A 20,415-nucleotide genomic window follows, 5' to 3' on the forward strand; every position below is an offset into this window, starting at 1 on the left:
TAATACCGCGGAGATGTATGGCATTGTGGAAATTCGCTGGCTGGCGTATAAAAGCCAGGGTGGCGTAAGGCCGACGGCGAGGTGCTCGTCGATATCCAATGGCTCGTTACAAATGCGACCTACAATTTGTCAATATTTATCTTCGGCTATACGCGCACTCCTCCAGCCGAGTGTAATAATAATATCGCTGAGATTTGGCGCTTCAACGTTCAACCTTTTCGCCAATTTTTCCGAAAATTGTTTCGTTAACGTAGACTGCACGTTAGGATTAAATTTGATGCGATAATCTCTGGTGCGAAAGAGAAAAAAAAATTCATGGTGACGGTGGGTGACAGCTGTCTGCATAAATTGGCTTTGTTGATTCGCTCGCTGGAGAACGAGAAACTAGAGGAAAATAATGGCGACAGTCTCGATATGTGTGTCCGACCTGATAACGCAGGTGGGGTCGCGTCTGGGGATGCGGAGGGATCCGTGCACCGCATGCGGGCTGCCGGTCTTCCTGGCGGAGAAGCTGCTGATAGCGCGCGCTCCTTATCACCGTACCTGCTTCCGGTGCGCACGCTGCAGCAACCAGCTGACGCCGGGCAACTACTACGAAACCGAGAAGGGCCAGTACTGCTGCGAGACGTGTCCGGACGAGGAGATATCCGCCAGCGTACGTCGCAAGTACGCCGAGTTGACGACGATGGATGAACCGTCGAGGCCGCTCAGCGACGAGGAGAAGACGGAGAGAAAGGTCAGATATTTTAAAATATATTTTTATATATTTTTATTACAATTGTAATTTTTATTTATTTGGAATAAGTATTAAGCAAACTTTTGTCGTGTACGCAGGATGCGCAGAGCCTGTTGGATAAGGCAACGGTGCCCGATCTGATCTCCCACACATCGCAGATGCGCAAGAGTTTCATGGCCGGCCACCTTCTCTCCGAGAAGATCGACGAGTCCACCGCGAGAGACGCGGACGCAAAGGATGTCGAGGTCGACTCCGATTATCGCGAGGAGGGGAAGAGCAGGATCGACTCGGCATTCCCAGACGACGACGAGAACGAAGAGGACGAGGAGGAAGGAGAGGAAGAGGAAGAGGAGAAATCTCGTAGCTCCGCGACGGATTCTTCTCCAGACGCGGAGGAGTTCGGCGTCGAGCGAAACAATGTACATAGCATGTTAAATAGCTTAGACATTAGGAGCGACGAGGATCAGCGATCGACTGCCATTTCATTCCATGACATAGATAAGGAGAGCAGAGATAAAGATACCAAAGAGTCGCCAGGACGCGTCAATGAACGAGCCAATCCCGAAACGAGACTGTCCTTGGTGCAGAAGAGACTCCAGATGTTCGAGACTCGGGACCAAATAGATTATACCGCGAAAATGGATCGCGGCAAAGGGAAAAGTCCGGTGGCTCAGGGCGATACCTGGGACCTGGAACCAGACGTTCTTCGAGTGAATCAGGAAGAACGTTCGGAAAAGAGGCTCGAGGAAGACCCGATGATCAAAAGTATCGATAAATACAAAGACAGTTTTGAGAACATCGGCGAACAACAAAAGGAAGACAATTCGACCATTGCGAGTTTAGAGAAACGCAAGGAGAGTTTCTCGAAAGACGTTGTACGAGCGAATAATGAAGAAGAACAACAAGCTATCGATAACGCGCGGCTCAAAGAAAGCTCGAAAGTTGAAAGCATCGAGACAGAAAAGGAGAGCCTCGCGAAAATTGAACGAAGAGAAGATAATGAAACAGAAAAATCTTATGAGAACGTAGGAAGCAGTGTGCTAACCGCGAGAGGCATCGATTTAAGCGACCACAAGGATTATCCGGAAGACCTGAATCCCTTCAAGAGCGATGAAGAGGATAACATTACGGAAGGCAAAGTACGGACCACGATAGATAGCTCAAGAAACAGCAAAGTGTCCACTAATCCATTTGACAGCGAGGACGAAGATGTCGAAGAACCCGAAGCACCGAAACCAGCGGCTAGGAGTAAACTGGGAAATCGGGGAACCGTAACGGGAGCGCCCGTAACCAAGCGGATTCTGGCCGCGCCGCAAATCAATCTAAATCCATTTTGGAGCGACGAGGAAGAGGAACACGATAGCGACGAAGAGGAACGAAGTACAAGGCAGCAAGGAAATGCGCCTGTACCGAAACCGCGCACTATCAAGTATGTTGTACCTTATTTGAATATTATTTAGACCCTTTCAGCGAATACGAGCATGCGAATAATTTTCTTATTATGCAGGACCACTTCCGAGGTAAGCGTTATACGAAGAGCCGATTTGAATCGTGGAAGCATGTACGCGTCCAATAGTTCTTTGACCAGCTCCGAATCGACCACAACTCCTAGTGGAACGTACAGGAAAAAGAAGCTCGCTCCCCAGCCACCGGCCGCAAAGGAGCTGTTTCCGTCCGATCAGCATGAATCGTCCAAGTGTAATACACCATCCTCGTATCACGTATGTTTTAAAATGCTTAATCTTTTATTTGACTTATTTCTTTGATCTCCATTTTAAACTGAGATCAAATTTGTATAAATCTCGGGAGAGAAAAAAGATTTTCATTTTATTATTCCACTATTTAAAGAATTCCCCATCGTCTCGCACGACGCCACGAGCTCGGAAAACCAAACCGGCACCTCCACCGCCAATGCCAACCAGTACACCTCGCAACATATCGATTGGTCACGCGCCAAGTTTTGAGGAATCTCCCATAATCAACCTTCGCGGCGATGATCGCAGTTTAAATATGTGGGAAGATCAGAAAACGAACAAAGACGAGACGAATCGAAATAGGCAGAGCTTGAGCGGCATCTTGTGCACCGATAGTTCCTCTTACACGTCTTATACTGACAAAAGCATCCAAGGAAAGTGGAAGAGGAAAAAAGGTCCCGCACCACCGCGACCAATTCCGCACAGGAGAAAGGTAAATTCTATTTTTTTATCATAAAATATGTGTTATATCAATGCAATGGTAAGATTTAAGATTTACTTATCAAGATGTTTTTCTTTGCAGATCAAAGTAATATCTATGAAAGACGTGAAATTAGAATTAGATGAAATAGAATTGCAACAACAAGGTTTAGAAAGACAAGGCGTACGATTGGAACAATTGATACGAGACAAATGCGAATCCGGACCAGAAGGTAGAACAGAAGGTAAAAATCGCGTAATCAAAGTTGTGTGTATAAGTTACTATAAAGATGTAATTATTGTCATCCGTTCAATTGACAGATTCATCGCTCGGCACGGATGTGGAGGAACTGGTTTTGGAATTGTTTGCATTAGTGAACGAGAAGAACGAATTGTTTAGGAGACAGGCCGAATTGATGCTACTAAGACGACAGCAAAGGTTAGAGGAGGAACATGCTGAAGTGGAATATCAAATACGATGTCTCATGTGCCAACCAGAAGCTACTAAAACGGACTTTGACAAACAGAGGGAAGAAGCATTAATACAAAGGTATTCTAGAAATGTGTTATTTATGTAAAATATTTAAAAAAATTTAAACTAAAGAACATTAAATATTTAAAAGATTATAAAAATGTATGCAATGCTTTTCTTTGTATTACAGATTAGTAGAAATAGTAGAAAGACGGAACGAAATTGTTGAATGCTTGGAGATGGATCGTCGAAGGGAGGTGGAGGAAGATAAGAGTATAAATAAGCATATGGGTTTATTTGCTGGTAAGTGAACATGCACGATGTCATTAATGTAAAATTTAATAAGTTTTCGCGTTAATAATAATACTTGTCTTTCTAGCGAGAAATAAGAATGAGCTATCGGACAGAAATAACGATTCTTCCAACGCGGAAAAAACAAAAAAAGGGAAAACGAAGGAAAAATTAAGAAAACTTAAAAAAGTCGTGAAAAAAGACGCCGATAAAGATGTGGATGAGACTGAGGTAAAACTCAAACGCCATAGAAGAAAATGGTTTTGAGTCGTGTGACAGTTAACAGTTAAGATAGATTTATACAAAATATATTTCATATTTAATACTTTTATACATAATTTTTAACATTTTGTTATTTATGTATGTACACAGAGAAAATTTGCTCTTAGAATTTACCGTGAAAATTATGGTAATCAAGGGACAATTGTTTATTTATGCTTTTATCTTTCTCCACTTTCTTTCGACGATCTATTTCCAAACATTCAACAATTTCATTCCGTCTTCCTACAATTTCTACATGAGACATTGTATTTGATATTTTGCTTCAGCATGTTCCTCTAGTCTTTACTATTTCCTTAGTAGCATTAATTTGACCTGTCTCCTAAACAACTCGTTCACTATGTACATAAAAAATTAGTTTTATTATGTACATAATAACATTTATCGAATTTATATTATATCTTATTGTGATAGATATTAATATTTTTTATTGTGGTAAAAATGTTAATCGGATAAACTCATAAAATTCTTCTAATACCATATGGTCCCACGATTACCATGATTTTCAGGGTAAATTGTAAGAGAAAATTCTTTCTGTATAGGAATTTACGCTAAGGTTATTAATAAATTCGCTTGTTTAATTATCCTCCTAGTCTGATTATCTCCCATTTGTAAATAAATCGATAATATCAATTATTTAATATAAAATGATGACGTCAAATCTTCCGAAAAATCTTGAATATTCGAACAGGCGAATTAATCGATTGTATCAACACTGTCCATTTTGGTGCGACACACTCTTTGAAAGCAAGATTGTGATTTCCTAAAATGAAAAAAACTTGGATTTTTTTTTGATATTTCGATTCCTCTTGTGTAAAGATTTTGATAAAATTTTTCTTTAATTTTTAAGCATTAAAAAATTATACCTAAATGCTTCAAAAACTGCGAAATAGTGTCCTCATTGCGAATTGTAGCAGCAAAAACAGCATAATTATTTGATGTTAAAAGATGCTTTAATCCTAATGTCAATGAATCAAACGAATCGCTTTCGTAGAGAATATCAGCGGCAATAATTACGTCGGGTTGCGAGAAATTCTCTGTTACATATTTATCAATATCCTCCCATTTCAAATCTATTATTTGAATATCAGTTTGTTCATATTTTAATTGCAATTTTAGCCTTAATGGTTTATCACACATGTTTGATAGTTTATGTTGTTTATTCAATGGAAAATTAAGTTTTACATTTTCACAAAGCATATCTAGTACTGTTGGATGACAATCAGAGAAAATATATTGCTTTGGAGAGCATACACTAATAATGCTCATACCGGTCAATCCAACTCCGCATCCAAGTTCCAATATATTCTTTTTATGAAACTGTTCTATATTTTCTGCGCACCAATCACTTAATACTACAGCACCCTATAATTATATTACAGTATATGTTTTGCTTTAATAATTTTCAAATGTATTAATTTATAAATTATAAATGTTATTTAATGATTTTTCTTGAGCAAGGAGATAAATACCTGCCAACTACATAAACCTGTAGTTCCTTTAGAAATCAGATTTGTACTTTCCTTCAATGTGATACAATTTAATGTTCCATTTTCTATCAAAAAATGCCGATAATGTACAGATTCTTCATCTTGCAACGATATTAATCTACAATATGCTGTATATAAATCGTCATGAATTTCATTACCGCTTTCTTCTATCTAAAATATATGTAAAAATAGAAAAATTTGTGTACCTTTTATAATTTAAGCAATATTATACTATTTTATATAAATTTTAAAGAAAAATATGTACCTTTGTCATATATAACTTTAAAAACGCTTTCTGATATGACATTTTCAACGGATATTGTTTAATCAAATCGCTATTTATTGTACTATCTAAGACTTGCTTCTGGATATCTAAACTAAAAGGATAATCCATATTTCCATCCAAAGGCTGGAAAACATATTTTGTCAAATTACCATTACATAAAATTATGTGTATTTACATACCATGAAATTCATCTTAACCATCACAGTACAGCAAAGAAACTGTTTCGTTAAATATTTCACGATAGAAATGTCGAGCTGCCTGTCACTATCCATCATGTAATTAGTCTAAGGAAAACTGTATCAGCTGTCAAATTATTTTACGATCTGTCAGATTTTTGACATTTTTCTCGAATTGTCAACAATCATGGCGTGCATCGATTTCTGCGCCGCTACTCGGTGGTGTGGTAGGGAACAGACGGTGCGTGCGTGCCGCATCTATATTATTTTGACACCGTGACTGTTCGCTCCAGTGTCGCTTTGGTGGGGGAACAGACGGCGCGTGCGCTCCGCGTCTATAATTTTTTTTATAACGTGATTGTGTGCGCGGTCGTTCTTCTATACTCGTCTGTTTTCTTTGGTCCAGTACTCCTAGTAACCGTAACCTGAATTGAAACTTTTCAATTCGGTTGATTCGGTTGTGTGTAATCGAATTTGTACGGTATGGCTGATATGGGTTTAAGTTTAGATGACATTATTAAAAAGTCGAAGTCATCGGGAATGAGAGGCAGAGGAGGGTGAGCTAAATTCATCTAATTGTTCAACTAAATTCTCTTTAGCTTTGCTCCGTCATAGATTTATAACCTGCACTATCGCGTTTTTTTCGGTCAAGAAAAATCGCTATCTCGTAATCCAAAATTTTAGCTCTCGACATATTTTTCGTTTGAATTAACGTATTTAATAGTATATTAACGGAATCGTCGGAGAGAATAAATTGGCGCGCGCATAATGTATGACATATTAAATGCTTATGTTGTAAGTAACTCGAAAGCAAAATCTGTGTTTATCGAACATCTTTGAATGATAATATAATATTGTTTACATGATTTATATAACTTTGAATGAGGTTCATAAAATTATGTTTATTGATCTTGTCGCAGTTTGTTTAAATATTGCTGGAAATTTGAGGTAAAAATATCAATGTTTTATTGTTGCACAGAATTCGCAGGGGACTCAACAGAGGCTCACGTGCGAATGGCCATATGAGAGGACGTGGCTCGCATGTAATTACGGATGCACGGTTTAAAATAATACAGAAGAATCGTGAAAAACTGACCGATGCCAGAGACAAGCTTGCGGAAATAGCAAAGCAGAGCGATGCAAGACTCAAGTTGGACAAGATTCGTGCGTCTCAATATAAAAAGATGGATGTGCAGCTTCCTGGAATTTCACGCAAAACTGGTCGAAATGGCAGGCTTTCATTATCGACGAACAAGGTGCCGCCTTTGATGCCGCACGTATTACCACCAAATATATCAGCTCCTACAAGGGTTGTAGGCTACAGACCACCCACTCTTTCCGAGCCTCATTATTTAGGAGACTTGAGTATGGATTACACCGATGGTATGTGAACTATAATATGAATATATAGTTTTAATGATGTATTTACCATATATATATATATATTTTTAAGATGTATTTTACAAACGTTCTATGTGAAAAACATTAAAACGTCAATTTATTTTATTCAGATTATCTAATGGATTCCCCTTCATTGAGGAGGACTGTGAGTAACGAGTATGCACCAACACCACCACCTCCACCCCCTGTGTTCAATATTCCAGCATCTCCATATACTTGGGTAAAGCCTGCAAGCTCTAATGTGACTAGAATTCCAGCTCGAAAATCTGATATAGAAAGAGAACGAGAAAGACAGAGAGAGTATAAACTTGTTCCACGTTCTTCAATGGTAAGTAATTATGCAGTAAAATCTTTTATGAGAGATTCTTGTAATTTGTAGTGAGAACTCAATTTTTATAATTTTTGGTCTTTTTATTATAGACTAAGACTGCTTCGCCTCCTTACAAGGAAGATTGGAGTTTTGGAACAAAATCAAGGTAAATATTCCTAAATATATAATTAAAAACATATATAATTTAAAGAATGATTATTGACAAATGTATTATCTATATATATGTTCTTTATAATTTTGATTATAGAACAATTCTAGCGGAAGAACCCGCAGATTCCAAGTACTATGATTCCAGAAGTCTTCGAGACGTAGGAGTTAAATCGCGTCTTGATTCATCTGTGAATAAATCGAGATTAATGGGCGCTTTATCGCGACCAAAAGCAAGTTCGTCAAGTTTATCAACGCAGTCAACGGGCTATCGAATTGTAGTATCCAACTTGCAAGCAAATGTCACACAAGAGGATATCAAGGTGCGGTATAACAACTTACTTTTTAAATGACTTACTTGTTACAAAGTTTTTATGAATAAAAATTGTATTTTGTAGGAATTATTTGAAGACGTTGGGGAGCTGCTGGTATCGAGATTAGTTCGCCCAGGCACGGCAGAAGTAATTTATAAAACATTGAAGGATGCGACTAAAGCAGTTGAAACTTACCATAATCGACAATTAGATGGCCATCCGATGAAATGCCTTCTTGTTAATCCACGACCAAAAAACAATCCAACAGGACCAGCAGTGCGATCTCTTACAGAGTGAGTAACAAAATTTTTCGATATATATTAAAAAACGCACAGCTTGAATCTCGATGACGAAACCCGAAATGTAATACAAGCTCATTTATTTTGGTGTCATATGAAATAATTTTGCAATAATTATTTGCATCTAATGTCACAATTTAAATTGTGGTTGCAGTTCAAAGTTTTATAATGTACAAGAGAACAATTTCAAAATATGTCATTTGAAAAGAGGCAAGGGAGCTCCCTTTTTTTTACGACAATTTCTTTCCTACAGATCAAGGCGCAGCGTCAGCTCGAGTTATGTACAACCGAGTTTAGGAGCGGTGCATCGCGCGTTATTTGATGATTCTTAATCGCCTATATTACTGTATTAATGATTATACGAATGCTTTTGATATAAGAAATATTAAGAAGGGAAATGTCACACATATTTAAGACATGAGCAATGCAGAATAACCTTAGAAAAAGGGAATAGAGTGGAAACAGTATGCAGATTACCTGTGTGCTTACGTGTGCACGAATCCAATTCCCATCTGCAATTGTATCGATAAAATAAACTTGTACCATTCATTATCTTCAATCTCTATGCGATCTTTATGTCTGACACTAGAGCGCCCGCGAACTTATCCCCTTGCCATTTTTTATATATTTTATATATTATATATTAAATCATAATAATATATTAATTATATATTATATATTCATATATTATATTAATATATATTATATAAATAATTATATTAATAACATATATTAATGTATAATATATTATATACTAATTTTCGTTTTAATTTTTTTTTTTTTTTTCATATCATATACAATGACAACTGTTATTTACAATTGTTATTTTAAGAGCGTACCATTAATACAAACATTGTATTAGATTACGTTAAAATGATATTGAAACTATCGATGATGATTGAAAATAAGATAAGAAGAGTTTAGTTTCATTTATATATAGAACGCAAAAGAAATAAATTTTTGTTTCCCATTGACTGGGAATCATTGATTTAATAGGAATCATGTACTCGATAGAGCGCAAAGCAGAATGCGATTTGTGATACGATAAAGAATTTATTTATATACGTACAACATCATCATCACAATATATTCATACCTATAAAATACAAAAGCTAAAACCGCGCGCATGCTGCTGACATGCACTAAGGATCACCTCCTCTTCGGGGGGGAAGTAGGCATACGTTATCACGAAGAGTGGTGCGAATAGTTTTGGAACCGGAAGTCGGATTTTGACACGGGGAGTAAAATGGCACATAAATAGGTTTCTTCTCTTCTCTGTAAAGATACGCACGGCACCGTATAAATAGCCGTCTTATATTCTTATGTAGATAATCGCCATCTGTTCTTATGTAGGAAAAGGGGTATACAATCGGGAGATAATACGAAATGTTAACGAAACTTAAGGCTAACGCCGACGCGTTAATTAGTGCCTAAAAGAAATCATCGCCACGCTATACGTCCGCGTTTGTCAAATATATTTACAAGTACAAAACAATACTGAATCTTCATCGCGGAATGAATGATGTGGACTAAACGCGCGGGCTATCCTAATTCGAGAAAGAGAGAAGGGAGAGAAAGAGAAAGAGAGTTATAATCAAAAATTCAAATATAAAACTCTACATTCTTGCTTTACTTCGCTGCGTTCTATCCGTTCATAGTCGTTCCGTTTAACTCCTACGGTGATGATGATGATGATGATGATGATGATTGTTGTTGTTGGCGCGAGACTTATTGTTCGGGGTGCGGAGAACCTCTGCGTAAGACATCTCCAGCCGCTTCAATCGTGCAACCTCTTCGGAGGCTGTGCTAGGTTTGAAATCCCTGTACTCGAAATTATTATGCGGCTGTTGCTCGCCCGAAGTCCGCGCACATGTGTGCTGTTGCCTCCTGTTGTTGTCCCTCGACCGCGTCGTCGTCGAATACGCAACGTGCTGGCCGTTCCACGTCCCCGGGTGCTCGTGCTCGGCCGGATTGAACGGCTTGAACCTCCTTCGACCACCGCCGTTGGGCTTGGGTGGCACGAATTTCGGGTTCGTCGTAGGGATGACGTCCGGCGCGGTCGCCCCGTTGTACTGCGTTTTTTTGGCGAAGTTCTTCTTCGCCGAGGACTTTTTGCGCATACGCAAGTTAACGGACACGTAGTCCATCCTGCAACCCGCGTCCTTACAATCAGGTTGTTTTGAAGCGCCGATGTTACCGGATTTGCTGTTGTCGGATTGTTGGCCGTTACTGGGTGGGCTGTTAGTCGACAACACTCGGCTGAAGACCGGTTCCGAGACCACCGACGACACCATGGAGGACATGACACTCTGATTATCGTCGGTCGCCTCGCTGTGAAGATCCTCCTGGAACGATGCCTCGCACGTTGTTTGGGACGTGGTAGAGTCGTCCAACAACGGGAGTTTCTCACCCTCGTCCTTTGCCTCGGCCGCCCGCTTCAAGACGCCGAAGATCTCGCTGAACAGTTGCCGATATTCGGGCGTTTTGCGGAATCTGCTCTCGAACGGGCTGTTGTCGTCGTAGATGCTGAACTTGCAGTCTTCGCCGTCAGCGATGGAGCACAGGAACGAACCCGGCCTGCCGTCCGTCTGCGTCGCCTTATTGCTCGTCTCGTCCGAGAAGCCCGAGGACGACGTCTCGGCCTCGGAGAAATCTGTCGGGGTCGCCGAGAAAGGTTTCTTCCCGGAGGAGTTCTCGGACGCTTTGGCTCGCGAAGCGGCAGTCTTGTTCGATTCCGGTCCTGCAGCAACGGCGCCTTCGGTGGGATAGAAATTGTTGAACTCGCCGGACATCTCCAGCTCTTCCTGCAACGACATGCATGTCGCGGGATTCGGCACGTCCTTACGACGAGGCTGACAGTGTCTCTGCACCTCCAACAAAGCCTGATACTTCTCCACCAGGACTCGATACGGATTCGCACTGTCCAGCTCGTCCGTACACTCGTTCTTGCTGGCTGTATCCTGCGTGCAAGGTAATTTACGTATGTGCAGTAGGAACTATGCTATGAAGGATGTAATTCTATTTGTGTTTATGTATTTATGTTCTATGTGTTTACTGGAATTTAATTGAGAATGCTATTCGAAAAATAATATAAAATAATGATATTAGAAAATTATCTGCCATTTAAAATCATTTGTAAATTGATTATTTTTGATATTAATATTAAATAGAGTCTTATTAATATGAAATGTTAATTGATATTTTTTCTTACTTATTTTTTAAATTAAGAAGTCGCTAAAATATATATGTTAATAAAAGATGAAACAAAGAATGACTGCAAACAGAAAGAAGCACACACACACGCATGCCAGATTTATAGGATATTAAAAACTACAACAAAGTTCTATGAGAAAAAATATTTTATTTAACATCTTATAAATCTGGCACTTATACATTGTACACAAAAAGTAATCGAAGAGAGTAATTCGACTAGAAACGCAGTGATTCCGGTATACAAAAGCTTTGTCATGCTCAAGACGTGTCAGCGATAAGCACATATATTTACATCTGCTTACACTAAACTCGTAATGTTGCCGAGGTATATATCGAAAAGTTAAATATAGTCTTCTTAATATTTGGAAGTCGAGTAAGAGACTTACCGCAGTGACATGCTCAAGACTTTATAAATGCCTTAATATTCGCAAATTAATTGAAGCTTTAATAATTTTCCCAACATTATAAAATCAAATCCCTTCAATATAATGAAGCAAAATAAATAATATCCTTCCTCCGATTTGTACCACGTAATATATGCATACTGCTACGTAACGTATCATTTAAAGTCGCGCGTCATGTTAGAAATATATAAATAATCGTCAACATAATATTTTAAACAACTGTTATGTAACATCAAGGAATTACATAACTCTTCAAGAAATAGCAAACATCCTCCCTTCCATTGTTGACGAGATCGATTAATGAAATGACGTTCGCGTTTGATTAATAGAATTGCTTGAGCGTTTAGCATGCTGCGTTAAAGGATCTTCGATTTCCAACGTCTAAACAGCCAAAGCATAAGGACAACTAGTGACATTCTACGGAAGATAAACGACGGTATTCGGAGAAATGCAAGCGCAATCGAAACGATGAAGCGGGCGCTAAGGTAGACGATCGTTTCGGAAAAATTAAACAACAATAATGGTACTCTCGTACAAGCGAATATCTTCCACAACAGCGAATTATACCATATACATGCCGTCTTTGGTTCGTATTTCGCAAAGTTTGTCATTTCCTAAAGCAGAGACAAAAGAGAATTACTATGGGAGTTCCAAAGAAGCGCTGAGAACCGATCGAAGGAAGCGACATGGTGACGGTAGAGACCGAAAGAGATTCATTATACATGCAAACACGGAGAGTTTACGAGAGAAAGAGAGATTCGCGAGAGCGAATCGTATACACACGAAAAGAAAGAGAAGAAATACCTGCACTGGCTGCTCAGAGTCGCGCTGATTCTCGTTGATTAACGACTCGGCAACACTTATGTCATCGTACTCCTCCTGATCCAGCATGATGGAGAGCTCGTCGTGCGTCCTCGTGTCCATACCGCGCAGACATCGTCCGCATAATTGACCTCGTCTGTGAAAACAGATTAACCAGAATCTTACATAAATTGTTTTATCGAGACCGCCTTTAATCCTTTCTAAGGTGCGTACGATTTCGAATCTAGCTTTTAATTAATGTTTTAATAAATGCGTGGAGAACAAGCAAAATGTGTATGAAAAGAGAAGAGCACCTGACTTCCTCTAACGTGTTAATTTCATCCTGCAGACTCTTCACATCCTGCGCCTTATTACGCAGCTCTGTCAACTGCTCCTCCAGCGCGCTGTTCTCCTGTAATAAGCTGGTCAACTGCTGACTGAGCTCGGACACCTTCTTCTGCTCTCTGGCCCTTTGACTGCGAGCGTCTTGCAGCTGTCTCAGCAACTCGGTCATCTCTGCATCATTCGCCGCGGTCGTGTCGATAGTTTCTTGGGAGGACTTCGGCGAGCTCGGGGCAGCTCTCTAAGGAAAAAAGCGTAAATCCTCACGATTAGAAGCCAAAGACGCAACAATAGTTTCCGACCGAACAAAGTAAGTGGTTTAAAAGAGGAGCTGTCAAATGTTTGCACCTTACCTGTTTCTCGCTGCCACCCTGTGTGTCCGAAGTTTCCCAATCGATACTCTGTTGTTGTTGTTGCTGTTGCTGAACATTATTATTCCTAGACGGGCTCGCAGCTCGCTGACGTAACTGTCCGGTCAAGTCGTCAATCTTCTTTTGAAGTTCCTCGCATCTTATTTCCAGATTCTCAATAGTCACGGATTGGCTGGATGGGCAAATCGATTATTATCATCATCATCATCATCGTCGTAAAATATTGCGATCGCACAATCATCCCGACGACATATGTTCGAAGTGGCGCCTGGCTCGACAAGAAATGCATAGCGAGGTGACATTTCGAGTCCGACTTAGTCGAGAATCACGTGAACGCATCGTGCATTTCATTAAATAATAAGAAGCAAAAAACTTACTCTCGGGAGAAATAGATTGCGTCGAAAGATTAGAATAGTGTTAAATAGGAAAATAATACTTAATGACTCCGCATGGATTATAATTGTATCAAATGTATGGTAATGAATTATGCATTTAGAAAGGTGAGCTTAGAACGGTTCACATGGCCGATACAATAAGAAACCGGTAAGATATAATAATCAGATATCTCTCGCTGGTGCAATTTCAAGCGATCTTCTTCACGGTACTTCCAGAATATGTTATTCCGAGTTTCGAACAATATCTCTCTTAAATAAGCGCGAGCAGAATCATCCATTTTTTCCCCTCTTTTTTGCTAGTTGAAAACGTTCCGCGCGTAAGAGAAGTTAAAAAAAAGAAACAAAAAAATTAAGAAATACCTCTTGATCAGTTTCTTATCGCTCGTGTTCTCGATCACCAGGTGATGATTCGCACGTTCCAGATCCTGTACGCTAACTTCCAGCTGCTCGTAGACTTTCAACCGTGTATTGTTTACCTCCCTCAGAGCGGCGGTTTGTTTTTTCATGTACTGCAAACAGATAAACGACGTATACATATTTATCGGGTAGCATAATTTCGAGATTGAATGACTCCGTCGCGGCTTGAATTTTCTTACCGATTAGATCATCTCGTAAAAAAATAACATTCGTAAACATTAAAACGATTTAAATGATCAGAAACTATGTTTGTGTGTTTCAGGCGATAATTAGTCTTCGAATTACTGCGAACAACTATACATATAAATTACTGCGAGATGTATAGTCACCTCGATCTCCTGTGTTTGCTCTTCCACGGTAGCTTGATGCAGCTTGATGATGTTCTCCAGCTCTTTATTCCGCTCCAATAGAGTCTTGCCGAGCTCCGCCGCCAACTGAAGATCTGCGCACGAAGGTAAGTCGTATTTTCATATGAATACTTCTTCTATCTCGGATCAGAAAATATTTTCAGCGCACGCGAACGGATTTGTTTTTAATTCGATTTGTTCGAAAAATTGCAAAAAAAATTATAATATTTTAAACAAGCTGATGATAAATGATATGTATCGAAGAATTTCACGGTACATTTTATTACACGCTTTCGGCTCACGTCCGTGAACTCGTTGGAAATAGGAAAGAAATACCTAGAATCGAGATCTCGACTTGGCTCATGACAATGGATCGCGGAATGCCGCAGGTTGTTGTTGCTTTCCGAGTGCGCGAACGCGCTCAGGTTCGCACTCCCTCGTTCTGACACCGGCCAAGGGCCAAGGACCTTCGTGGTGAGCAAGCGACCGCGGTTACCGTTTACTCGCGTTTCTCACTGCGAAGCGACCCGTAGAGAGTTCACGGAATCACGAGACGAGAGTTATGACCGCAGAATCGCGACACGAGATATTTGCAGATTCGATTATTGGCGACTCGAATCGGTGATTTGCGCGAGAAAATAGATTCGCAGACGTGTTGCTGTTTTTCTATCGAGCGGGCAGAGCGAAGTGAAAATACCCTTTCACACACCAATCATCATTTATTACAATATTACTTTAATCTCTTTTTTGCCTAATCCCCTATATTTTCTCTTAATATCATCACGATGAACTTTAATATACTAAATCACTCATTCCTTTTTTATTCGTTTCATTATCTTTTGATATTATCACTTGTTTCGCATTGAAGAGCAATTTTGGCAACATGATCGATACGTTGACAGCACCGGAAATTTCCTACGCACCCTTTTTTGCCTTACTTACTACTTTCGGAAGAGGAGCCCTTGAGGCTCTTGAGGTACGCGAGCTCGATAGAGTAATCCCAGCCCTCTAACGAGTTGGTTTGGGTCTGCGGGTCCCAGACCACATCCACGCTCTGGCCGCTCGTGGCTCGCTCGTGATGGGTCTGGCAGCTCCTGGACTCTCGTTGCCCCTTTCGCGACAACACACGCGCAACCGGTTCCTTCGGAGGCGGCCGGTCTTCTGCGGTTCCGCGGTAGCAAACCCGACGCGAACGCGGTAATCCAACTCCCTCCCTCTCTCTGGCTCTCTGGTCTCCCTTTCTCTCCCATTCTCTCGCTCTTTTGGGCCCGTCTCTTTCTCTCTCTCTCTCTCTCTCTTTTTATCTCCGTCCTGAAAGGGGTCTCACTTTGCGTCGCCACTTTCCAGAAGTGCTTTTAAATTTCGGATAAACGTGTCCGGTGTGCGCGATGATGCAAATTGGACCACCTACGCACCTAGAAAGCATCGACCCTCCTTTGCGCGGCGCTAAGTTTTACCACAAGAAAAGAAGTTCGTTCGTGATTATGTGTTTTAACGGAAAAATAAATCAGTGCCTTTGGTCCCCTTTCCTCGGGGGGCACTCAATTCCCTGACGAGTTCCCCGGGTGTACTCTCACTCCGATGTGTGCGCGCTCTTCCTTTCCCTTATACGCCTTTCTACGTGGCTCGTTTCCGCGGTTTGCGGGATGTGATAAGAGAAGGTGTCCCACTTATGTGGAGCCTTCGTCCACACGTGCTGGGAAAAAGGGGGACTGCGTAGGTAGGTTGAAGGGTGACTTGACGGGGAGAGATTCTTTTGAGCGTTTAATTTTAATAAGAGTGCAGGGAGAGACGAAGAGTTCTGCGTTCTACATTCGCGTTTTTCCACCGAGAGAGCAAAACGCAACACCCGCGAGACCTTTTGCTAAAAATAACACGAAGGATCAAAGGTAAGGCGGAAACCTGGCCAAGACCAGCCGTCATTGTTCCATTGTTTTCGCGACTATAATATGAATTAATTGGAGTGCGCGCGTGGCTACCGATCGAATCACAGTGATTAAACCCAGGCCTGCCATATCAACGTTTAGTTGCATTATGCGTTTATAGTTGACGGAACCTTGATCCACTTGAATATAATGGCGACAGTTGGATGTAACACTCGATACAGCAGGTATATAAAAGAGTTTCATCCGACATCACTTTATACGCATTCATCGTTCACATTAAGCATTCATACACGTGTGCATTGTGCACGTGCACATGCGATATAAAGCTTTCAGGTGTTACATTGCCGGATCGATTTTTTTTATGTAAGATTGAATATTTACAAAAATATTACGCAATTTGAAAATATGTGTAATTATTTTAATTTTCTGATATTCGAATGGATTCCCGCAACTTATCGTTTTTAATCAATCTATAAACTCGGATGCGATTTTTACTGCAACACGATTTCCGAAATCATGTAATGTAAATGTAAAATATCGGCCCAGTGGCCTCGTTACTCGTACAGTCATGACAGACACGCGTTATTATAAGACAATGTAACGATCGACAGACCAACATTAAATTCTATTCTTTCGCATTTGATGATTCGCCGTTACATCGACGTCTCGGTTTAATGACATGGTCAGTGGTAAACCAACCGTTGCGGTTATACGGGGAATACACTAGGTTCGTTCCAAGTAAACGAACGATAAATTCGCGACGTGTTTTGCTCAAATTTTAGTTAAATTAGCGATTTGTAAAACGAGGTGGTTCTCGAGCGTTTAAACACGTAAGGGAACTAGACGTGAATCGAATACTAGTTTCGGATCATTTGCCATGTGTATTTTTTTAAGGAGTATACCACGAAATTCTTGATCTCTTTTTTTTTCAATCTTTAGCAATCGCTATTTCTCCTTTCTTCAATGAATATTTAATGAGATATATTGTAATTAAGTAAAAAATATAAATTGAAATGTAAAAAATTCATTAAAAATCCATTAAAGATACAGTGTGAAGATATAATCTCAAGGCTTTTTAGAATAGAAAGTATATTAAATATAACGAAAGAATGCTTTAATGCCTGTTTAAAATGTATAGAAAATTGGAATAATATTTTGGGACCTTAACGTAAATAACTTGATTCGTATTATTTTATTTAGGTAAAAGGACAAATCGAACCGAACGAAATCATATAAAATATTCTTTACCATAAATTACACTCTTATTAATTCATATCTTGTCATATAAGTATACTTGCCATTCTTTTGGGCACAGAAATAATGTTTACTCTACTAATGATCAAGAACTCATCTTAATATAAATATATGTACATATATCTAGGGAAAGTACTGCAAAACAGTATCGAAAAATCGATGCTGCGTCTAGAGAAGCTTCGTTCCTCCTTTCCTTTATACTTTGCACATTAGTCACGAAATGAGCGGCCTCTCCTGTATATTCGGGTTCACGGGGTCACCGACGGAAGCGAGTAACAAGGCTCATCTTTTTCTCATCACTCGCGAGACTTCATTATCCGGCGTGACTCGGAAGGACTCTCGGCGTAAATATCAGTTGCCAGCTGTCATAGCGAATATTGCAGATGTTGCGATTAACCCCCGTGGAATCGAAACGCGAGTTATTTCGACTCCTGCGATCGCTAACAACTAACGATTCTCGATCTGTTACGTTCGTCGCCCATCGACGGTGAAAGTGACTTTTACGCCGATCCTTATAAAATACGAAGAGGATTGCGTAATGGTATATTTAATATTTGAACGTCGTCGAGACGGTATAAATCATATACATTAGACGGAAGCGCGTTATCGGGTGAAGAGGAAAAAAAAGAAAAAAAAGACCGATAAAAGGATCTGTGTACAAATGCAAATAAGAACGATAAGTGCGAAACTCGTTCCGACATCTCGAATATGCAAAAAGAAAAAAAAGAAAAAAGATAACGAAACGTGACGTTTCGCGCTCGAAAGGTCAAACCGATGCACCTGCGCTTAAATCCCGAACAACAATAGGCGGTTTTGTTTCCCTTCCTTTTCTCCACCCTTCTCTTTTCTCGCTCCCGGTCGGTGGTCGATGAAGAGATTAATAATGTTTCGCCGGAACACATTCTCGGGAGAAAGTACGACGACGAGAGGGGTTTGGGTTTTATATTCCGAATGACGTCGGGGTCGTCGGGGTCGTATATTATTGCAGTCGAAATATCACGCCGATCGTTTCCCGTCTTTCGAAACACCCAAGTCGAGTCCTTCGAAACCGAGAGAGTATGTATTTCTTGCATCCTCCAAACTTTTACAAGTTATAGTCTAACCCGTCTTCTAAAGATCATCGATTGTCAAATCAGCCTCCGCCTACGCGTCCCGATTTAACGTCTCTCATCCCATCACATAATCAATATCTTTCCGACATCGAGTGATGTAGATGACGTATATTGCATCTCCTCGTGAAACGAAAGGAGCGAACTGGTAGGAGGCTGTCTAGAAGCAATGACAGTCGGCAGGATTCAATTATCTCTGGTAGCTGAAGGAAAAGCAGGGTGTCTAGCGGTCAGGGAAATCTGGAAAACCGGGCATTGATAAGAAATTTTACTATTTATCTGCATTTTTTCACATTCTACATTTGTCTTAATAATTTGAAAATTTTTATTAAATAAATCGAAACTTTTCCTCGACTGCCAACACGCTAATTTTCTGTGTTGTTAAACATCGATTCGTTAATTTATATTTTCATCGTCGTGTTATTTTATTTCAATGTATTTGATAGAGACAAAACTAAAAAAAAAAAAGGTGATTATTGAAATAGTTTATAGCGTGATACATGTTTGTTTCGATTATCGTGCATAATGCAGATTGTATAATTGATTTAAATTTTTGTCTCAAATTTTTATCTCAAGGATTTCATGATTTAATTGATTTATCATAGATATATGCAAATTATATATTTGGAAAAAACAACACTAAAATGTCAGGGAAAAAATGAATTTCTAGTCTTGGAAAATCTGAAAAAGTCAGGGAATTTTTTTCATTGAATCTGCTGACATCCAAGAGGGAATCCGACCGAGGGTTACTCCTCGGGGAGCTTTCCTCTCCGACTTTCGCGTTTCTCGGGTGATCGCTAATGCGATAATTAAACCGTAGTAGTAATAGTAGCCTAACATATGAGTGGGCGGTGGAAAGGCGAGCGTGATTCCTGTCGAATGCCTCGTCGTCGTCGTAGTTGAAACGCGGTGGCACAATATGCCATTCATGTGCAACACTCCCTGCTTTTCCCTCGTTTTTTCGCGAGCTAAACCGACGCTTTGTGGCACCGGTTAAAATACGGACCTGTCGCGGTTTTTCCCATCATTGTGTCTCTCGCGCCGAACATAAAATATTCGAGTCGTAAACTGGATGAAAGCGCGGAAGAAAGTGTACATATACATACCTCTATGCAGGGTTGGGTAATAACCAGTTAATTATTTAAAAGTTAAAAAGTTCATCACTTTTACATTTGCTTATTGTTAGTTTATTTCAAATGTATTAATTTTTAACTTCCCCTAGTAATTTTTGACCTTAAACTTATTAACTTTTTTCCTAAGTTAAATTTTTTTTATCTACATGTCAACAATTTTAATTACTAAAAAATATATTTCTATATAAAAATCAAAATTTCTTTGTCATTTGTTTAACTGAGTTAATTTTTTGTTCATAAAACTGTTAACTTTAACTTAACTTAGTTGAAAAGAATCATTAACTTACCCAACCCTGCCTCTATATATTCTATGTTTACGCTTTTAATAAATTGAACCCAGCGATCCG

General features: G+C 39.7%; 4 protein-coding genes and 1 long non-coding RNA gene across 13 annotated transcripts in view; 3 read left to right on the forward strand and 2 right to left on the reverse strand.

Annotated features, from left to right (window-relative positions):
• The window catches only part of MICAL-like (protein), an 86,685-nt gene extending 82,149 nt beyond the window's left edge, over nt 1-4,536 (forward strand). For all 5 annotated transcript variants that reach the window (XM_029316312.2, XM_029316310.2, XM_029316311.2 and 2 more), the window contains 8 exons: nt 440-736; nt 835-2,165; nt 2,244-2,457; nt 2,585-2,923; nt 3,014-3,155; nt 3,232-3,460; nt 3,573-3,685; nt 3,762-4,536. In XM_029316312.2, the coding sequence (XP_029172145.2) occupies nt 440-736; nt 835-2,165; nt 2,244-2,457; nt 2,585-2,923; nt 3,014-3,155; nt 3,232-3,460; nt 3,573-3,685; nt 3,762-3,940 (2,844 nt within the window). In that variant the 3' untranslated portion in view covers nt 3,941-4,536. The remainder of the gene's footprint in view (nt 1-439; nt 737-834; nt 2,166-2,243; nt 2,458-2,584; nt 2,924-3,013; nt 3,156-3,231; nt 3,461-3,572; nt 3,686-3,761) is intronic.
• On the reverse strand, nt 3,966-6,146 carry LOC114941344 (protein-lysine N-methyltransferase EEF2KMT). 3 transcript variants are annotated; one of them, XM_029316306.2, is made up of 5 exons: nt 5,908-6,146; nt 5,708-5,851; nt 5,425-5,613; nt 4,819-5,317; nt 3,966-4,715 (listed from the first exon to the last, which is right to left on the reverse strand). In XM_029316306.2, exons 1-5 carry the CDS (start codon nt 6,001-6,003, stop codon nt 4,609-4,611), a joined length of 1,035 nt encoding a protein of 344 aa, XP_029172139.2. In that variant the 5' UTR covers nt 6,004-6,146; the 3' UTR covers nt 3,966-4,608. The 3 variants fall into 3 exon arrangements, with proteins under 3 accessions (XP_029172139.2, XP_029172138.2, XP_029172140.1); XM_029316305.2 differs by having other exon boundaries at nt 3,966-4,730; XM_029316307.2 differs by having other exon boundaries at nt 3,966-4,730; nt 5,708-5,819; nt 5,908-5,970.
• Nucleotides 6,147-6,280: 134 nt separating this feature from the next.
• LOC114941343 (uncharacterized) lies at nt 6,281-8,955 on the forward strand. Its single transcript, XM_029316304.2, has 7 exons — nt 6,281-6,461; nt 6,884-7,287; nt 7,416-7,633; nt 7,726-7,781; nt 7,884-8,106; nt 8,182-8,390; nt 8,650-8,955. The coding sequence occupies exons 1-7, from the start codon at nt 6,388-6,390 to the stop codon at nt 8,726-8,728; spliced, it is 1,263 nt and encodes a 420-aa protein (XP_029172137.1). The 5' UTR covers nt 6,281-6,387; the 3' UTR covers nt 8,729-8,955.
• A 474-nt stretch (nt 8,956-9,429) lies between these two features.
• The window catches only part of centrocortin (cerebellar degeneration-related protein 2-like), a 30,457-nt gene continuing 19,471 nt past the window's right edge, over nt 9,430-20,415 (reverse strand). For 2 of the 3 annotated variants that reach the window (XM_085482686.1, XM_085482685.1), the window contains exons 2-7: nt 14,669-14,781; nt 14,283-14,431; nt 13,510-13,699; nt 13,129-13,397; nt 12,818-12,971; nt 9,430-11,356 (exon numbers count right to left, since the gene is read on the reverse strand). In XM_085482686.1, the coding sequence (XP_085338812.1) occupies nt 10,064-11,356; nt 12,818-12,971; nt 13,129-13,397; nt 13,510-13,699; nt 14,283-14,431; nt 14,669-14,781 (2,168 nt within the window). In that variant the 3' untranslated portion in view covers nt 9,430-10,063. Of the gene's footprint in view, nt 11,357-12,817; nt 12,972-13,128; nt 13,398-13,509; nt 13,700-14,282; nt 14,432-14,668; nt 14,782-15,022; nt 15,602-20,415 lie in introns of those variants that run through there. The other variant, XM_085482687.1, reaches the window with a different exon arrangement.
• Nucleotides 13,173-14,876, forward strand: LOC146723289 (uncharacterized). Its single transcript, XR_014924657.1, has 2 exons — nt 13,173-13,466; nt 14,602-14,876. It is a non-coding gene; the product is annotated as an uncharacterized LOC146723289 (long non-coding RNA).

Source organism: Nylanderia fulva, unplaced genomic scaffold (assembly GCF_048542155.1).
Source record: "Nylanderia fulva isolate GAGA-0341 unplaced genomic scaffold, ASM4854215v1 Scaffold21, whole genome shotgun sequence".
Lineage (NCBI taxonomy): Eukaryota > Metazoa > Arthropoda > Insecta > Hymenoptera > Formicidae > Nylanderia > Nylanderia fulva.

Coding starts and splice junctions, on each gene's coding strand:
- LOC114941344 (XM_029316305.2), bottom strand. CDS start 6,003: ATGATGGATAGTGACAGGCAGCTCGACATTTCTATCGTGAAATATTTA. Junction 5,852..5,907: donor TGGTTAAGATGAATTTCATG/GTATGTAAATAC, acceptor TATGTTTTCCAG/CCTTTGGATGGAAATATGGA. Junction 5,614..5,707: donor TAAAGTTATATATGACAAAG/GTACATATTTTT, acceptor CATATATTTTAG/ATAGAAGAAAGCGGTAATGA.
- LOC114941343 (XM_029316304.2), top strand. CDS start 6,388: ATGGCTGATATGGGTTTAAGTTTAGATGACATTATTAAAAAGTCGAAG. Junction 7,288..7,415: donor GAGTATGGATTACACCGATG/GTATGTGAACTA, acceptor TATTTTATTCAG/ATTATCTAATGGATTCCCCT. Junction 8,107..8,181: donor TCACACAAGAGGATATCAAG/GTGCGGTATAAC, acceptor TGTATTTTGTAG/GAATTATTTGAAGACGTTGG.